The sequence below is a fragment of the Aotus nancymaae genome, unplaced genomic scaffold (assembly GCF_030222135.1).
Source record: "Aotus nancymaae isolate 86718 unplaced genomic scaffold, 86718_ANA_hifiasm-v0.15.2.pri h1tg000014l, whole genome shotgun sequence".
NCBI lineage: Eukaryota > Metazoa > Chordata > Mammalia > Primates > Aotidae > Aotus > Aotus nancymaae.
In genome coordinates this window covers 19,640,280-19,659,693 of record NW_026988425.1, presented here as the reverse complement: position 1 = coordinate 19,659,693, position 19,414 = coordinate 19,640,280, and the positions used below count along the sequence as shown (strand labels likewise).

Genomic DNA, 19,414 nt, shown 5'->3' with positions numbered 1-19,414 from the left:
ATTGTATTTGTAGTACAATCTTTTCAGGTATATTTCAGTCATAAATATATTTTGGATTACCTTTTTGGCTTCATTTATCAAAATATACATTTCTGTAATTTCTCAATGTAGAAGACCTAGCAGTTTTATTTTCCTCTTAAAGTTGTTGCTTCTGATAGGATAAGACTTTTCAGAAATTAATTATTGTGAATGTAACTGATAGTTTTCTGGAATGTGTATCTATGTGTACTACAATTATATCCTGCCTATGAGATGTAAAACACTTTTGTAACCAAGTACTGTGTATTTTTAAGATTTCCATACCTACCCCACAAGTAGGTAAAAGATTATTATACCCTTTTATTTAACATATGATTTGAGATTGGCCTTAAGAGTCAACATGCAAAGTTACAAATTTCTTTTTTAAAGTTTAAGTAAATTATAAGATAAAAACATGAAATATATTCAACTACAACTGTACTAGATTTATTCTACATACTATAATTTTGGTCTTTTAGTGGATTGTGTTTATTGGGGATTACATTGTCATTTCTTTGACTTGCATTTAGTAACAGAATAAAGATCGAATGTTGTTAACTAACAGATTTAACGTTTTTAGACTTCGAACAACAAAGAGTAATAAATAAGTCATCCCAACACATTGCAAATCATCACAGATAGGCAAACACGTGACCATACTTTGTAAATAGGAAAGAGTAGATTTCTCATTCTACTTACAAGAAAATGAACTGTTTACAAAATAAGAACTGCTTACAAAATAAGAACATTCCTTAGGGATTTCTTTATCAAAAAAAACTCAAGTAAATTTCTATTTTATATTCTCCTAAAGTTCTAAAGTCTGAAAATTTATTCTTTTCAGCTACAGCTGATAGAGGAATCCAAGTTTCAATTCAATAAAATCTATTACTATAGTTCTGATGACTTTGACACAGAAATGCTATTGAGTACATTTTTTTTTCATAGTGTTCATCTATAGGCATGACGATCGGTCTGGAGTAATAAATCATTTTAAACTTCATTGAAAGTTAATTGATTATTTTGATACATATATTTCTAAAATACAATGTAGTGTAGTATTTGGAAACTAATGATCTGATGAAACACCCTAATGAATAAAGCTATATACATACATGGGCTATGGGTAAGTTTGTATATGTGTGTCTATATTTAATTATTTTACATAAGTTAAATATATATATACATACACACAGGCACGTAGATATGCATACACATATATGAGCTTGTGTATAATTATATATAAATAATATATAATCATAACTTCTATATAATATAATGTATACTTAAGTATTTGAAATGAAAGACCTTTGCATTTATTTGTCCAGTGTTCAAACAACAGAAAGCAAACATGTAATATTTATTTGTATAAATGAATTATGCACAATGAATAAGAATTAGTTTCTTCTGTATAGAGAAATATATAATGAGAAAGCTCATGCATGTACTCTGATCTCCACAGACTGTCCATCATCCAGGACACACCTCTGGCAAGGACCACAAACCATATCATAATACAAAAGGCTAGCTGGAGAAACACTGCTTAAATTCATACAGTTTTTTTCTTAGTTTTGACAAAATTCCATAATATAAATTAAATACTTTTTCAGAAAACAAAGAATTAATAATAATGTCAGTCACTATTACAGGTCTAAGCAATTTTGATTAAGATGACAATTTTATGTGTGAAAATGTTGATGTTGACCCTATCACTATCTACCTACTCTTGAAACTAAAAATCTGGATTCTAGTGCAGCCTAGAAGTCAGACAAAGAAGAGATCATAAAGAGTCTCTTCTCTTATTACTTTGGAGAATAGAATTGTAGCACCTCTCTGAACTCTAAAAAGAATTGATTCATACAGGAACTTGGCTAAACAGTATTTTCAATGTCCTTGTATTTATAATGGTAATGTAGTTCCAGAGAAGACTATAATAGGGTGATTTAAGGAATAATAGAAGTGATTAATGAGAAACAATTAAAAAGTCCTGAATATGTAAATCTGGCTGGAAAACGATTGATGGGGAAAAATGTTAACTATCTACAGTATTATGAGATGGATTAATATTAAAGGAGAAAGTACTACTTTACAAGTTAGAAAGACCAATGATATGTAAAAGTAATTACTAGGAGTTATAGGATTAAATTAAGGAACTAAAAATTAAAATGGAAATCAGAGTCAACTCATTGACAGTGAGCTGTTAAATTAGGATATTGAGCAGTAACTAAAGAAAAGTAAGAGAAGAACAATTGCCTAGGAAAGTAAAAATTATGCCAGAATAAACATTTCTAGCAGGGGCTGAGAAGATAAAGGATTTTGCCTCAATAGCATTTTAATTTCTTAACTTATGCATCTGTGAATTAAAGAAATTAAAAAGGTACTCAGAGTTCTGGTAGTTAGATTTAGTGAGCTTATCGATTCATTTTAAACTTAATAGTAAATACTTGAAAAGATGATGATGAAGGTATCGTTTAATGAAGAGGACTATTCCACTAAAAATTTTATCTTTTTCATCAAAATGAAACATTATGTTACACTACTTATTTGCTGTCTAGATTACCAGCAGGATAGCATAGTGCTTAAGGACACAGCTTGTACACTTTGTCTGCCTGAGTTTAAATCTCAAGTATATAACTTACACACTGTTGTCCATAAGGAGTGTCTTAACTTTCCTATGCCTCAGTTTCCTCATTTGTAGATGAAAGCAATTATAAATAAGTTAATATATGTTAAATGTTTAGGGCATAGTTGGTTGTTAAGTATTGATTTTTTTAAATATATATATATTACTGTATTTTAGGTTCTGGGGTACATGTGAAGAACATGCAGGATTGTTGCATAGGTACACACATGGTAATGTGGTTTGCTGCCTCCATCCCCATCACCTATATCTGACATTTCTCCCCATGTTATCCCTCCACAACTCCCCACCCCCCACTGTCCCTCCCCTAGTCTGCCCCCATATATATGAGTGTATGATGCTCCCCTCCCTGTGTCCATGTGTTCTCATTGTTGAAGACTTGCCTATGAGTGAGAACATGTGCTTGATTCTCTGTTCCTGTGTCAGTTTGCTGAGAATGATGGTTTCCAGCTTCATCCATGTCACCACAAAGGACACAAACTCATCATTTTTTATGACTGCGTAGTATTCCATAGTGTATATGTGCCACATTTTCCCTGTCCAGTCTAACATCTATGGGCATTTGGGTTGGTTCCAAGTCTTTGCTATTTTAAACAGTGCTGCAGTGAACATAGGTGTGTATGTGTCCTTATAATAGAATGATTTATAATCCTTTGGATATATACACAATAATGGAATTGATGGGTCAAATGGAATTTCTATTTCTTGGTCCTTAAGGAATCGCCACACTGTCTTCTACAATGGTTGAACTAATTTACACTCCCACCAACAGTGTAAAAATGTTCCTCTTTCTCCACATCCTCTCCAGCATCTGTTGTCTCCAGATTTTTTAATGATCGCCATTCTAACTGGCGTGAGATGGTATCTCAATGTAATTTGATTTGCATTTCTCTAATGACCAGTGATGATGAGCATTTTTTCATATATTTGTTGACCTCATATATGTCTTCTTTTAAGAAGTGTCTCTTCATATCCTTTGCCCATTTTTGAATGGGTTTGTTTTATTTCTTATAAATCTGTTTTAGTTCTTTGTACATTTTGGATATACGTCCTTTGTCAGATGGGTAGATTGCAAAAATTTTTTCCCATTCTGTTGGTTGCCAGTTCACTCTAATGATTGTTTCTTTTGCTGTGCAGAAGCTCTGAGTTTAATTAGATCCCATTTGTTTATTTTGGTTTTTGTTGCCAATGCTTTTGGTGTTTTAGTCATGAAGTCCTTGCCTATGCCTATGTCCTGAATGGTTTTGTCTAGGTTTTCTTCTAAGGTTTTTATGGTGTTAGGTCTTATGTTTAAGTCTTCAATCCATCTGGAGTTAATTTTAGTGTAAGGTGTCAGGAAGGGGTCCCGTTTCTGCTTTCTGAACATGGCCAGACAGTTTTCCCAATACCATTTATTAAACGTGGAATCCTTTCCCCATTGCTTGTTTTTGTGAAGTTTGTCAGAGATCAGAGGGTTGTAGATGTGTGGTGTTGCCTCCGAGGCCTCTGTTCTGTTCCATTGGTCTATATCTCTGTTTTGGTACTAGTACCATGCTGTTTTGATTACTATAGCCTTGTAGTATAGTTTGAAGTCAGGTAGTGTGATGGCTCCAGCTTTGTTCTTTTTGCTTAGAATTGACTTGGCTACGTGGGCTCTCTTTTGGTTCCATATGAAGTTTAAAGTGGTTTATTCCAGGTCTGTGTAGAAGGTCATTGGTAGCTTGCTGGGCATAGCGTTGAATCTGTAAATTACTTTGGGCAGTATGGCCATTTTCACAATATTGATTCTTCCTAACCATGAACATGGACTGTTTCTCCATTTGTTTGTGTACTCTCTTATTTCATTTAGCAGAGGTTTGTAGTTCTCTATGAAGAGGTCCTTTACATCCTTTGTTAGTTGTATTCTTAGGTATTTAATTCTCTTTATAGAAATTGTGAATGGCAGTTCATTCTTGAATTGGCTCTCTTTAAGTCTGTTATTGGTGTATAGGAATGCTTGTGATTTTTGCACATTGATTTTTTATCCTGAGACTTTGCTGAAGTTGCTTATCAGTTTAAGGAGATTTTAGTCTGAGACGATAGTGTCTTCTAAATATACAATCATGTCATTTTCAAAAATAGTGTTAAATTTTTTATCCATCAAATCTAAACCATGTAATAGCACCTTTCTGAACTCTGAAAACAGCTGTATTAGATGGAAAAAGAGCTATTAATCAAATTCCATGTGCTAGGAATTATTTTGGATACATGAACTATGAAATGAATTAAATGATATTCTTTTAGGGAAAAGTGAGTAGATATGATACATTGTTATAATACATGATGTCAATCCATACTAACTGTTAATGATATAGATTTGCTTAAATTGTTTTAATTGAGATCAGTGTACAATTCTGTATTTAGAAACAATTAATAATTATATTTCTTGGGGAGGTGGAATGAATGATATTTTCTTAGGAAATAATGTATCTCACCAAGTAATACTTGTGGGTACTATTGGATAATAGTGTTCCTGCCTGTGGTTAATATCAGGATCAGGGTAGTTGATCAGAATATTAGCATATGCCTTGAAACTGTAGAAACAATACCTCTTTTCCTAAGAAAATAAGATTTTAGGTTAAAAAATTTCTGTTAGTAATAACTAAGAATGAAAAAATGCAAGTCAGAGCTAATAAGTCAAATATTAGATCTATTAGCATTAGCAAGAGTACAAAAGTAAAAAAAAAATAAAAGTTACAAATATGTAAGAGAAATGGGAGGAGATGGAAATGGTGTATTTTATTTTAATTGCTGGTTATTGTATGGCGATAAAACGATATTACCTAAATTTATAAGAACGGAGATAGTCACTAGAAAAAAAATAAACAAATATAAAACTTCACACAAGGAAACCAGATGTATCCTCAGGACCTAGAAATAGAAATTCCCTTTTACCCAGCAATCCCATTACTGGGCATACACCCAAAGTATTATAAATTGTTCTATTATAAAGACACATGCACACATACATTCAATGAGGCACTATTATTTATAATAGCAAAGACCTGGAACCAACCCAAATGCCCATCAATGATAGATTGGAAAAAGAAAATATGGCACAGATACACCATGGAATACTATGCAGCCATAAAAAATAATGAGTTCATGTCCTTTGTAGGGACATGGATGAATCTGGAAACCATCATTCTCAGCAAACTGACACTAGAACGGAAAATCAGACACCACATATTCTCATTCATAGGTGGGTGTTGAACAATGAGAACACATGGACACAGGGAGGGAGCATCACACACTGGGGTTTGTTGTGAGGGGATAGAGGAGAGACAGTAGGGAGTGGGGAGGTTGGAGAAGGATAACATGGGGAGAAATGCCAGATATAGGTGACGGGGGAATGGAGGCAGCAAACCACATTGCCATGTATGTACCTATGCAGCAATCCTGCATGATCTGAACATATACCCCAGAACCTAAAGTACAATACGAAAATTTTAAAAAGATTATCATAAAAAATCCACATACATAAAAAAGAAAATAAGAGGTATGATTTCAATGCCCACAATGATGAGATCCAAACTGAAATTATAAAAAGAAAGAACAGAAAAACACTTTACAATCCTAAAGTGAGTCATCACTGTGAGTATAAATATCTGTGCTGCAGGTTACCAACATTCACAAAGCAGAAATCATAATATATACAAAGAGCTATGTCTGTAAAAGAATGGTAGAAGGTTGTAGCTCACAAATTTCAGTCCATGATAGATAAAGTATTTTAAAATATGAATAATTGAATAATATAATTAATAAGGAGGTATATTTAGTAAATCAATCTCTGCATTCTGATGTTATATTATTTAATTCAAGTGCCTATAGAATATTTAGTAAAACTATGTATTAGTCTTCAAGACTATCTCATTAAAGGAACCAAAGTTAAAATAGTATAGATAAAATGCTCTTTTCCAAATACAATCTGAAAATTTATTAACTGCAACAACCACAACCTTCTACTTCAGGAATTCTCAAATCACAAAAAAGAATAATGCACAACAAATTGCAGAATTTCTAGAAAAAAACTATAATAAGAAAAAACATATGTGGGGCCAGGGCAGTGGCTCACACCTCTAATCCTAGTACTTTGGGAGGCCGAGGTGGGCAGGTCACGAGGTCAAAAGATGGAGATCATCCTGGCCAACGTGTTGAAACCCTGTCTCTACTAAAAATACAAAAATTAGCTGGCCTTGGTGACTCTTGCCTGTAGTCCCAGCTACTCAGGAGGCTGATGCAGGAGAATTGCTTGAACCCAGGAGGCGGACATTGCAGTGAGCCAAGATTGCACCACTGCACTGCAGTCTGGCAGCAGAGTGAGAATTAGTCTCAAAATAAACAAACAAACAAAAAAAGACACACATATATATGTGGAAATTATGGGATATAAATTAAGTACTTCTGAAAGTATACTTGTAATTCTAAACATATCAAAGACATAGACTAAAAGGAATAATATTAGATGAATGAAATATATAACCAATAATGGAGAATAAAAGAAGAAAATAAAGAGTAGAAAACAAAAATATATATTCAATTTTTAAAACCTGATTTTTTGGAAGGAAAATTTGAAAAATAACCTAAACTTATATTATTAAGAAACATGACAGACAGAAAATAAGCAGCTTGGAAACATTATAACAATATTTTCTTAATTCTACAAACATAAATTTAATATGAAGAATGTTGGGGAAAGGTTGCTAAAAGCAACACATATAAACCAATTTCTGAATAAGAAAATGAGAAACTTGTAAATTTTCCTTAAATACATCAGACCCAATAATTCACTAAGGGATTCTGTCAAACCTGAAAGAGCAGATAATTTCAATACTATTTAAAGCTTTCAACACACCAAAAAGAACATTTCTACTATGTTTCTATAGAAAGCAGACAAATTTACATGAGTTCCCTAGGAATGCTCTTACAAATGACCATAAACTGAGGAACTAGAGCAACCCATGTGCTATCTCACAGTCCTGAAGGCCAGAAATCTGCAATCAGGTGTTGGTTGGGCTGCACTTCCTTTTTCCTTGGTAAACTCTAAGGAAGCATCCATTCCTGGCTTCTTCCAGCTTCTGAAGGCTCCAGTTGTTCCTCAGCTCATGGTCACATCACTCCTCTCTCTGCCTCTGTGGTCATATGACCTCATCACAGTTTCTCTGCCAAATCTCCCTTGGCCAATCTTATAAGGACACTTGTTATTAAATTTAACACCAACATAAATAATCCAGGATTATCACCTCTTCTTGTATTTTACTGTATAATTAATTGCATGGCTTGCCATATTCATATTTTTTGCAGGGTTGCCATTAGGCCACTATAGCTTAGCTCCACAAAAGCCATGTTCTTTCAATGTATACAGTAGATTTACCCCATCCCAATATCCCTGAAATTGACTCAATCTATTACAAAATCAATTCTAAGTCCCAAATCTTATGTACTTATCATCAGGTCAACATTTGTAAACTAATCTCAATCTAAATCTCATTATCTTAATCAGGTATAGGTAAACTCTGGATAGTTTCCATCCTAGGGCAAAAATCTTCATCTGCTGACCTGTGAAATTACAAAACAACTTATCCCTATGTAAAAGACAATGGTTAGAGAGGCATAAGTTATAGACACTGACATTCCCACAGGGGGAAAATGGAAGAAATAAGTAACAATTCCAAACATGTTTAAAACCCAGCATGGAAAAATCTGTTAGGTTTCTTTTTTTCAAAAGTTTTATTTAATTGACAAATAATAATTGTATATATGATGTAAATGTGATTGGTACATATCTGTTACTTCAAATATTTATCATTTACTTTTGTTGAGGACATTTAAAATTCTCTCTATTAGATATTATTATTATTAACTACAATCACTGTTCTGCATATGGAACACCAGAACTGATTCCTCCTACCTAACTGTAGCATTGTATGCATTAACCAATGCCTCCACTTTTCCCACTCACCTGTGTATTCCTAGCCTTTAGTATCCCCCATTCTACTTTCCACTTCAATTAGTTTGACTTTCAGACTCCATATGTAACTTTGATCATATGGTATTTGTGTCTGGCTTATTTCAGTTAACATATTCTCTCTGTTCATGCACGTTGTTACAAATGACAGAATTTTGTTTTTGTTTTGTTTTCAATTACAGACTAAATAGTATTCCACTGTGTATCTACACCACAATTTTTAAAATCCTTTTATATGTTGACGGATACTTTGGTATTTTCCATATCTTGTCTACTGTGAGTAATGCTGCAATGAATATAAGGGTGTAGCTATGTCTTTGGCATACTGATTTCAATTCCTTTGGCTATATACACAGTAGGGGGATTGCTGGATCCTATGGTAATTCTACTTTTGGTTTTTTGAGGAACCTTTATACATTGTTTCCAAAATTGCTGTACTAACGTACAACACCACAAATGCTATGTTTCCTTTCCTCTACATCCTTGTCAATACTTGCTATCTTCCATGTTTTTGGTAATAGCCACTGTGAAAGGCATGAGAAGATATTTCACTGTGGTCTTAATTTGCACTTCTCTGATGTTTAGAGATGTTGAGGAATTTTTCATATGTATGTCATCTTTTGAGAAATGTCTATTAAGTGCTTTGCCCATTTTTAATACAGAATGATTTGTATTTTGTTATCAAGTAGTTTGAATTCCTTCATTATTTTGAATATTGGCCCTTATCTGATGTACAGTTTTCAAATATTTTCTCCAAATCATGTATTATCTCTTCACTCTAGTACTTGTTTTCTTTGCTATGAAGAAGCTCTTTAGTTTGATGCAATCCCACTTGTCTATTTTTGCTTACTTTGCCTATGGTTTTTGGGTCATAGGCAGGTAATCTCAGCCTAGGACGATGTCATGAAGGTTCCCCTCAATGTCTTCTTCTAGTAGCTTTATCGTTTTAGGTCTTGCGTTTAGTCTTTAATCCATTTTGAGTTAATCCTTGTATGGCTCAACACTTTGCTCTCTGCGTCTGTGGCTTTGCTTGCCACTGCCTCTACACTGTGCAGAAAGTACCCGAAATCTTCTATGTTTCCTATGAAAGAAATCTTTGTCACTATAACTGCAAAGTTGAGATTTCTGGACACTAAACCTGGAGTTCCATCCTGCAAGTGGTTGAATTAGAACATAAATTGAGTGTCCAACCATGTAGGGGTATCTTTCTTCTGGGGAAGGCTGGGGCAGCCACAAAAAGTGGGAAAGGTGAGGAATAGATTCTCTAGAGCTCCCAGAGTCTGTATGCTTCTGCCAAATTTCTGACTTACTGACTTCAGAACTTCAAGAAAATTTCTGTTGTTATATCCCAAACTGTTTGCGGCAATTTGTTATGTCAACCCTATGAAACTAATATGGTAGAATTAACACAAAATAATAAGCCAATGCAAATATGAAGCAACATTAAGCAGCTTCATTTATCAGTACCCACAGGACAATTCTAAGCACCATTCCAGTAAAACAGAACACATTGCTAGTGGGATGATTCCAAGAATGCTCAGATAGTTCAGTGTTAGACAAATAATTATTCTGGACTGAACCATATGAAATTATCTTTTGTATATGGCATCATACATTTTTTATATCAACAGTTTCCTATGAGTAAAGCTAATTTTTAAAAAATTTAAAAGACAGGAGTTGTGAGTACACACCCATATAATACTCACTGGTAGTTTCTCTCTTCCGTGTCAAGTGAGATTGATACCACGATCATCACCATTGTGAGTATTGGAATACGAATGCATCCTAATTAGCACTGTCAAATAAAATATAGGACATCTACTTAAATTCTAATTTTAAGTAAATAACCAATAAATTTTTCTACAACTATGTTATTTGTGATAATTAACATTAATATACTAAAAAACCGTACAATTTATCCTAAATTTAAATTTAATTGGGCATCCTGTAGTTTAAATGATTGAATTTGGCAACACTGAAGATAGCTCTCATTAAATATGAGCATCAGTGATATGGGATTTTTTTTAAACTGACAACTTTAATAGTAATTGCAACTATTTAAAAGATGTGGAAGATGGGTATTTGAGTAGCTTTCCCAGAGTTACAGTAATAGAAAAATAATAATTATATTAACACTATATATACCATTTTTGTTGGATAAAAGCAAGGAATAAAATAATGTATATATAACTCTAAAATATCCAGGCATAAATAAATGAGTATATTTTTTTCTCAGTTTCCCTGTACGGGTAATTCAGCCTCCCCAGCTTTTCTTTACAAATTAGGTTGTTAAAATATTTCCAAAGCATTAATTCAACTGTTTCTAAATTCCTGTCCCAACCTAAAATAATCAACTCATTTCTTCATGGCTCCACATGGTTCCCATCCATCCATCTGTCAGTTCTGGCGAAAAAAAGTCCCTCAAAATGATTACCCCCACCCTGGAGTAGTAAAATATATATTAGATGATCATCAACATGAAGCCATATGTCCACAGAAACAGCCTGCACCCTAGCAGTAGGTAGGTTAGTATTGAGGCAAATGATACCTAACTTGCCAGGGGACCTGCTAAGAAATGGAACAAGAGATGTGTGTCATCTTGAATGCACAGCTTGATAATAAAATCAGATAGGACTGGAGGTCGCCAAAATCCCTCCACAGATTTCATTGAAAAGCCCAAAAGATGTAAAAGCCCACAATAATACATAAGTGGAGGTGATTGTTTTAAAATCCAGTGTTATCGTGAGAAAGAAATGTTAAGCATTCCTAGTACAGTATACAACTCCGACTTTTAGTTCTAAGGTCTTAAATACCCATATTCAATGAGAAGAAATTTAGACATCATCAAGCCTACCATATGCAGCAGGTTAACTCCAAAAATTATAGACATTGATCTAAAACTAACAGTAAATCTGCCAGGTATTCATCTTTCCATGAGCAGCATGCAGGATTCTGACTGTCCAGCTCCTATAAGCCAAGAGGGACCATTTTTGTTCACGCAATTGCTGACAGACAGCAAGTATGTACCATTTCTAGGATGATTTATTTAAATTTTGATGTGGCTTATTGATAAATTAGTCAAAGATAAATTCTGACTTATTTTTATAAAGAAGGAAGGAGTCAAGGAAAAAATAATTTAATGTGTGGATCCTAAGAGTATGCAACTCCTCAAACAAGATAGGTATTAGTTATTTTGGCAATTCATTTCTAGTGTGGATACCTTAGGGAAAATATGGCTTCCAATTGATAGGTTATAATCTTAGAAGCATTTAATTCCTTGAAAAATATATAACCTGAAATTCATAATATTTATGTCATATATAATTGCAGGTGTATTGTATATATCAACTTCTGAGAATTTGTGTTTTTAAGATATAAAGATACATACTTTTTTTTTGAAAACTGGTAAAATATTGTAGTGGCTTATCTTTATCAATGTCCCTGTGACCTGAGTTTTCTAGGTTCTTAATATATGGTTTGGAAATTAAATGATATTTTGCCTATTGTATAATCTACAACCCCTGGAAAGGCCAATTTTCCAAGGGAATTAGGAAACAATGGGGAACTTATTATAATATTATAGAACTGATCATTCTGTTTCCAGGACCCTGATAAAGATCCTCTTTCTAGTTAGCTATTGCTTGGTTGCTATGAACTAAAGGTATGCTTCTTCCCTCAAAATCCATATGTTGAAGTCTAATCCCCACTGTGATGTGATTGTATTTGGAGGTGAAATCTTTACGACATAATTAGGTAATTTGGGTGAGACCTTCATGAATGGAATTTGTGTCTTTGTAAGAACAGATGAAGGAGAGATAGTTTCCTGTTATGTGAGGATAAAGCAAGTAAGAGGCTGTCTGCAAACCCCAGAGAGGACCCCTGCCAGACACCAGCTCTGAAGGCATGTTGATGTTGGACTTCCCAGCCTTCAGAAGTGTGAAAAATAAATGTTGTTTAAGCCACCCCGTATATGGTATTCTGTTATAGCAACCTGAATTGACTATGATGTTGACCTTTAATGTAGAAGAAAACACCTGAATTTCTTCACAGAAAATGATCATTCTGTTCCTGCCAAGAAAAGAAACTTTGAGATTGAAGCAGGCTTGTGCAGAATTAATGGGATAAATAAAAATGAAAATTTTCTAGTCTGCTTCTTCTCATAGAGCTTTAACAGGAAGACCAGCGTCAGTGGACATTTCACCCAGTTTAAAATAGAAGACTGGTCCTCTGAATCGCCTTCACTCACCTCACCATGGGAACTTTTAACTTTTAAAACTACATCTGTTCATCTTGGGTTCACACAGCCTTGTACATCCATCATGCTAAATACTTTCCAAATGTTTAGTTCTTATCTGAAAAAAGCACTTCATCTTGAAAACACTACCTAGCAGTCCTCACACACTCCTATATCTGAGTTTATATTCTTTCTATTGATGTACGTAATACCAAATACATGTTATTGCACTAAATACCAAACACAGAGGTTCCATTTATGCTGTAGATGTTATCATTAAAATGATTTTCGCAGTTTTTTTTAAAAGAAAGCTAGAATGGCTTATCTCTATCTCAATTATTTCTTTCCAAAAAGGAAAAAATATAATGCATATTTGAAAAGTAATGGAAGTCATAATACTGGAAATCTTACTTTTTCCCCACAGCCACTGAACTATGAGAAAAAGAAGTCATATACCCTCAACATAGAAGGAGCAAATACACATCTTGATTTTCGCTTTTCTCACTTGGGTCCTTTTAAAGATGCTACCATGCTGAAGATCATTGTTGGGGATGTAGATGAACCGCCGCTATTTTCCATGCCTTCCTACGTCATGGAAGTCTATGAAAATGCCAAGATCGGGACCGTCGTTGGTACAGTTTTGGCACAAGATCCTGACAGTGCTAACAGTTTAGTAAGGTATGGTATGCTTCAATCATTTAGACATTTAAAGATTTTTATTGCCTCTCACATTAATTAAACATGAATAAAATTACACTTAAAATGTTTTATTTCCACGTTGTTTTCTATGAATATAATTAAATTTTAATATTAATTGATTTTTAACTGAGTAGCTTAGCAGATGGATTTTTGTCACATTAAGAACACATTTACTATCTCTGTGAATGTCTTATTGACCACACATTAATTTTTCCATTTGACTTAATGGATGTGGGCATAATTGATTGAGAAAATTGTTGTAGAGCTATTTAATCACAAACTAGAGAATCCACTGGTCCCTTAATGATAGGAAGTATAGATATAACACAAAACGTGATGAGTTGGGAATAACATGCATCTCTAACTGATTCTGGTTCCTTTGGTCAGACTAGCTGTGTGACTTTCTCTTTATATGTAAAAGTGGAAAAATAACGCCTATGTCTCAAAGCTATTGTGAAGATGCATGAAGCAATGTGCATAAAGCACCCAGCAAAGCGGCCTGCACCTAGTAGTCACTCAATAAATGCTAACTTGTCAAAGACAATATAGAGTGCAAAAATACTCTAAATACAAGTGTGGGAATGCTCTTGTGTATACCTACTAACTGAGTGATCTTTTACAATCATTTATGGAATCTCAAATTCCAAATATGTGAACAAAGAATAATAATGCTACATGCTACATAAATATGTTGATATGATTCAGTTAGATTAAAATGAAGGACTTAGCAAATTGCCTGGCACATAATCAGTGCTCACTAAATAATATTTTTTATTTTTAGTACATCATGCTGGAGATATAATTAAAGCTTTTTTGCATTATCAAAAATTTTTTGTGTGGCTCATTTACAACAAAATCAGAAAGGTGGTGTACATGTGTGAAACCCCTTAGATATCCTGTATTTAAAGGCATAGAAATTCGGTCTCTAGAAAAGTTAAAATCCTTAACAATCTTTCTGCTTTCTCCCATGAAGTCCTTGGTTTCATTCAACTTAACAAAAGCTAATATACTAAATAGTCTCCTCAGCGTCTATGGAACGATTGTAAAAGTTCTGAATTTCCTTTTTCATAAGCATGATTGTTTCAAGTTAAAAACAATGCCCACAGCACCCATGAATGTAGCCAAACAATTTTCTGGGCACAAATGTATATATTCAACAATCCTACTCCATCTGCAAGTGCAGAAACTGTATCCTGTCACACTAACAGCAAGAACTAGACAATGCTTGAAGGAGGATCAGTAAACTATGCAAAATGATATGCACAAACCAAGTTACAGAAATCAATCTCCGCTGAGGAATAGAAATCAAAGTTAACATGTTTAATTGCTCAAACAGAGGAAAGCCCATTTTGCTTCAATATTCCATAGAATGCTATGTTTTTAATTATACTTTTGACTCCAAACAGTAAACATAATTTGTTTAGGTTTTTAAAAAATGTAGCACCATAAAAGATCTGTACAAATGAGGATTTCTTTACCAAAAGCAGTCAATATCTTTTGAGATTAGAGGTAGTTCAGGATATAAGTTGGCTGTGAAAATAATAAATAAACATTGACAAGTTTTTTTTGAAAATTAAATTTGATACTACTGATAATGTAATTCTTAATTTAAAAAGATAGTGCAGCCATTTATGTTTAATCTATTCTTTATTAATAAAAAATCTGTACATTTTAGGGGATGCATGTGAAAATTTGACACATTCATATAATCAAATTAGGGTAGTTGTGAAATTCATCACCTTAAATATGTATCATTTATTTACACTAAGAACATTCAAATCATTATCTTCTAATTGTTTTAAAAGGTACAGTTGAATGGGTACAAATATATACATTTAGATGGAAGAAGTTGAATCTAGTGTTTAATAGATCAGTAGAGTGACTATAGCAATCACTTTTAGACTGTGTTTTAATCACTTGTAATGTACAATATTACAATAGTCCGTTGCGCACACGCGCGCACACACACACACACAGAGACACACACACAGCATCTTGACTCCCTTGGAAAAAACTATGCCTGTGGCCCAGACAAGTTGATGTGTACAATTCACCACCACACTGTGTTTAGAGTAATAATGGTACGAGGGAGCTGTGTATGGAGATTGTACTTCCAAACTTTCTGGAGGCAATGAGCTGAGGAAAATTAAATTGAGGCTCATAATCCAATTACAAATTAGAGAAGTGAACAATGAAGGAAAGAATTGTAGTTTGTTTTACGTAAGGAGCTTGGGTTACCTGTGGGAATTGCAAGTAATGAGATTGGAGAGATAGGTTAGATACAGATCATAAAGAGGCTTTCTGCAATGGTAAGGTCTTTGAAATTAATCCTGGTAGCAATGCCAGTAGGGAGAGAAATGAGAGGAATTTTAATAATTGTAACCAACCAAAATGATGACAGGAAAATTTGCATTTCAACATAATAACAACATTTAAAATAATGTGAAAGGTCAACTATATGTGATGAAATGTAGGCCAATGGGGAGGAATTGAGGTCAAGGACAAATATGTTTTAGCGTTATTCTTTTTTTTTTTTTTTGAGACAGAGTTTGCTCTGTCACCAAGCTGAAGTACAATGGTGCCATCTCAGCTCACTGCAACCTCCGCCTCCCGGGTTCAAGCAATTTCCCCAGCCTCAGCCTCCTGAGTAGCTGGGACTTCAGATGTGCACTGCCACACCCAGCTAATTTTTTGTATTTTAGTAGAGATGGGGTTTCACTATGTTGGCCAGGATGGTCTCGATTTCCTGACCTCATGATCTGACCGCCTCAGCCTCCCAAAGTCCTGGGATTTACATGCATGAGCCACAGCACCCAGCCATTTTAACATTATTCTATATGTTCCAACATATACGAAAACACGCTTTTTCACATAGGACTGTGATTCCCACGTGGGAGCAAAATCCACCCCTCACCAGGGACAGTTGGAAATGTCTGGAGACATTTCTAGTTATTACAGCTTGAGATAGTGTCTTAGTAACTTTAGACTGCTATAACAAATTACCTTTGACTGTGTGGTATAAACAGGAAACATTTATTTCTGACAGTTCTAGAGGCTGGGAAGTCCAAGATCAAAGTGCCAGCCTATCTAGTGTCTGGTGAGTGCCTGCTTCCTGATATGCAGAGCCCTCTTCTTCCTACATTTCACATAATGAAGAGCAGAAAGGGAGAAAGAATGCAAACTCTTCCATTTGTTTTTATGAGAGCACACATCACATAACTAATGCTCCACCAATTTTCTGCCTTAGTCAGTTTGGCTGCTAAGAATTACCATAGGCCTGGTGGCTTATAAACAATTGAAATTTATTTCTCACAATTCTCAAGGCTGAGAGTCTGAGATTAGGTTGCCAGAATTTTTGGGTTGTGGTAAGGACCCTCCTCTGGATTGCAGACTGCCAACGTCTCATATCCTCACTTGTTGGAAAGAGGTAACTAGCTCCAAGCTCTTGTAAGGGCACTAATCCCATTCATGAGAGTTCCATTCTCATGACCTCATCATCACCTCCAGAAGTTTGTACCTCCGCATGCCATTACATTATGGATTAGGGTTTAATATATGAATTTGGGGGAGGGAGATAAAAGCATTCAGCTTGTAGCAAGTAGGGTGTTACTGGTGTCTAGGGGTGGAAGTCAGGGATGGTGCTAAACATTCTGTAACTAACAGGAGCAGCTCCTACAGAAATTATCTGGCCCCAAGTCAACAGTGCTAAGGTTGAGAAAAGCTGACATAGAGTAAACCAAACTGAAAGATAAATTTACTGGAATACTAATTGTATTTATGGGAGGAAATTTTGAAAAGATATTTTTCAGAGATATGTGTCTATATATACAAATCATATACATGAATAGTCATGTGAATGTTTCAATGTATACTTTCAATCAATTAAAATATAATGCCATTAATTGTCTCAGTAATTTCCCTATATCATTGGGAGCACTTAAGTGAACACTCACTGTGAAACATGCACTCTCCTGGTTGTTGAGAGGCAAAGATGATTGGTACATTGTTTCCAAATGATAAGAAGGGAAGCATAAATCTATTAGCATATGCATTATTCTTTCTGCTTGTTTTGGTTAGACAGCTAAAATGAATGCTGCTAAAGCTGCCTTAAAATAATTAGACTCCATAGCTGCTGTTTGGGGACACAATTTACGTAATATTTATTCTTGATTTTAATAAAAATGTGCCATTCACATGGGCCCCTGGGTACAAATAGTGAATAAAAAAACAGAAAACATTAACAAAAACAAAAGGAAGCCTTCTACTTCCACCTTGCTCAGGGACCAAGTGTTTGTGCTAATTAAGGAAAAGCACATTGAAAACATGTACTTTGCAATGTGCCCTGAAATGCAATTAACTCCAAGTTTGTGAAGCTGGTAATGAAAGGGAGTTTGAGTTTTGCAAGCACTTGTGAAAAGCTTCCTGACTTCAGTCTTTTGTATTTTACTGTAGTACATTTATACTTAAGTAGTTTGTATTTTACTATTATGCTTTCATGAATCATTAGTAAGACTTTCAGATTTCATAGAGGATATAATGTCTAGGTTTTGTCTGTTTTAACTCTAAACAAGATGTATAATTTGCAGCAATATAAAATATATGTAAAATGTAAAATGAATTATTGTTGAGTGTAATCACCATGTCAAACTACCAAATACCAGCTGTTCTTCCTTTTGTCTAACTATATATTTTTTTTACCCAGTAATCATCCCCAATTACCCACCCCACCACCACTACCTTTCCCAGCCTCTGAAAACCATTATTCTACTCTCTATCTCATTGGGTTCAATTGCTTTAATTTTTAATTCGCACAAATGCATAAGAACATGTGAAGTGTGTCTTTCTGTGCCTGGTTTATTTCACTTAACATAATGTCCTGTAGTTCTATCTATGTTGAAAATGACAGGACCTTATTCTATCTTATGGCTGAATTACTGTATTGTGTATATTACCACATTTTCTTTATCCATTCACCTATTGATGGACACTTAGATTGCTTTCAAATCTTGGTTGTTGTGTGCTTCAGTGAATATGGGAGTGCAGTTATAACTTCAGCATACCAGTTTCCTTTTTGGTATAGTTTTGCTGTGTCTCCACCCAAATCTCACCTGAATTGTAGCTCCCATAGTACCCACATGCTGTGGGAGGGACCTAGTGGGAACTAACTGAATCATGGGAACAGTTTCTCCCACAGTGTTCTCATAGTTGTGAATAAGTCTCACAAGATTTGATGGTTTTATAAGGGTTTCACCTTTCACTTGACTCTCATTCTCTCTCGTCTGCCACTATGTAAGATGTGCCTTTTGCCTTCCACCATGATTGAGAGACCTTCCCAATTATGTGGAACTGTGAGTCCATTAAACCTCTTTTTCTTTATAAATTACCCAGTTTCAAATATATCTTTATCAGCAGCATAAAAATGGACTAATACACTTTCTTTTTCATATATACATAGCAGCAGGATTGCTGGATCATATGGTAGCTCTATGTTTAGATTTTAAGAAACGGCCAAACTGTTCTCCATAGTGGTTGTACTAATTTATATTCCCACCAACAGGATATGAGGGTTCCGTTTTCTCCACATCCTTTGCCATCATTAGTTATTGCCTATCATTGTGATATAAGTAAGCCATTTTAATTGGCGTGAGATGATTTCTCTTTATAGTTCTGATTGGCATTTCTCTGATGACCAATGATGTTGAGCACCTTTTTATATGTCTGTTTGATATTTGTCTGTCTCTTTTTGGGAAATATCTATTCAGATCTTTTGCCCATTTTTTTTAACCAGATTATTAGATTTTTTTTTGTATCAATTTGAGCTCCTTATACATTCCGGTTA

The 19,414-nt window shown here is 34.4% G+C and overlaps 1 protein-coding gene across 13 annotated transcripts in view; it reads left to right on the top strand.

Moving 5' to 3' along the window:
• Positions 1-19,414, top strand: part of CDH18 (cadherin 18) — a 1,109,085-nt gene that overhangs the window by 996,229 nt on the left and 93,442 nt on the right. For all 13 annotated transcript variants that reach the window (XM_064375899.1, XM_064375898.1, XM_064375888.1 and 10 more), the window contains one exon: positions 13,301-13,554. In XM_064375899.1, coding sequence (XP_064231969.1) covers positions 13,301-13,554 — 254 coding nt within the window. The remainder of the gene's footprint in view (positions 1-13,300; positions 13,555-19,414) is intronic.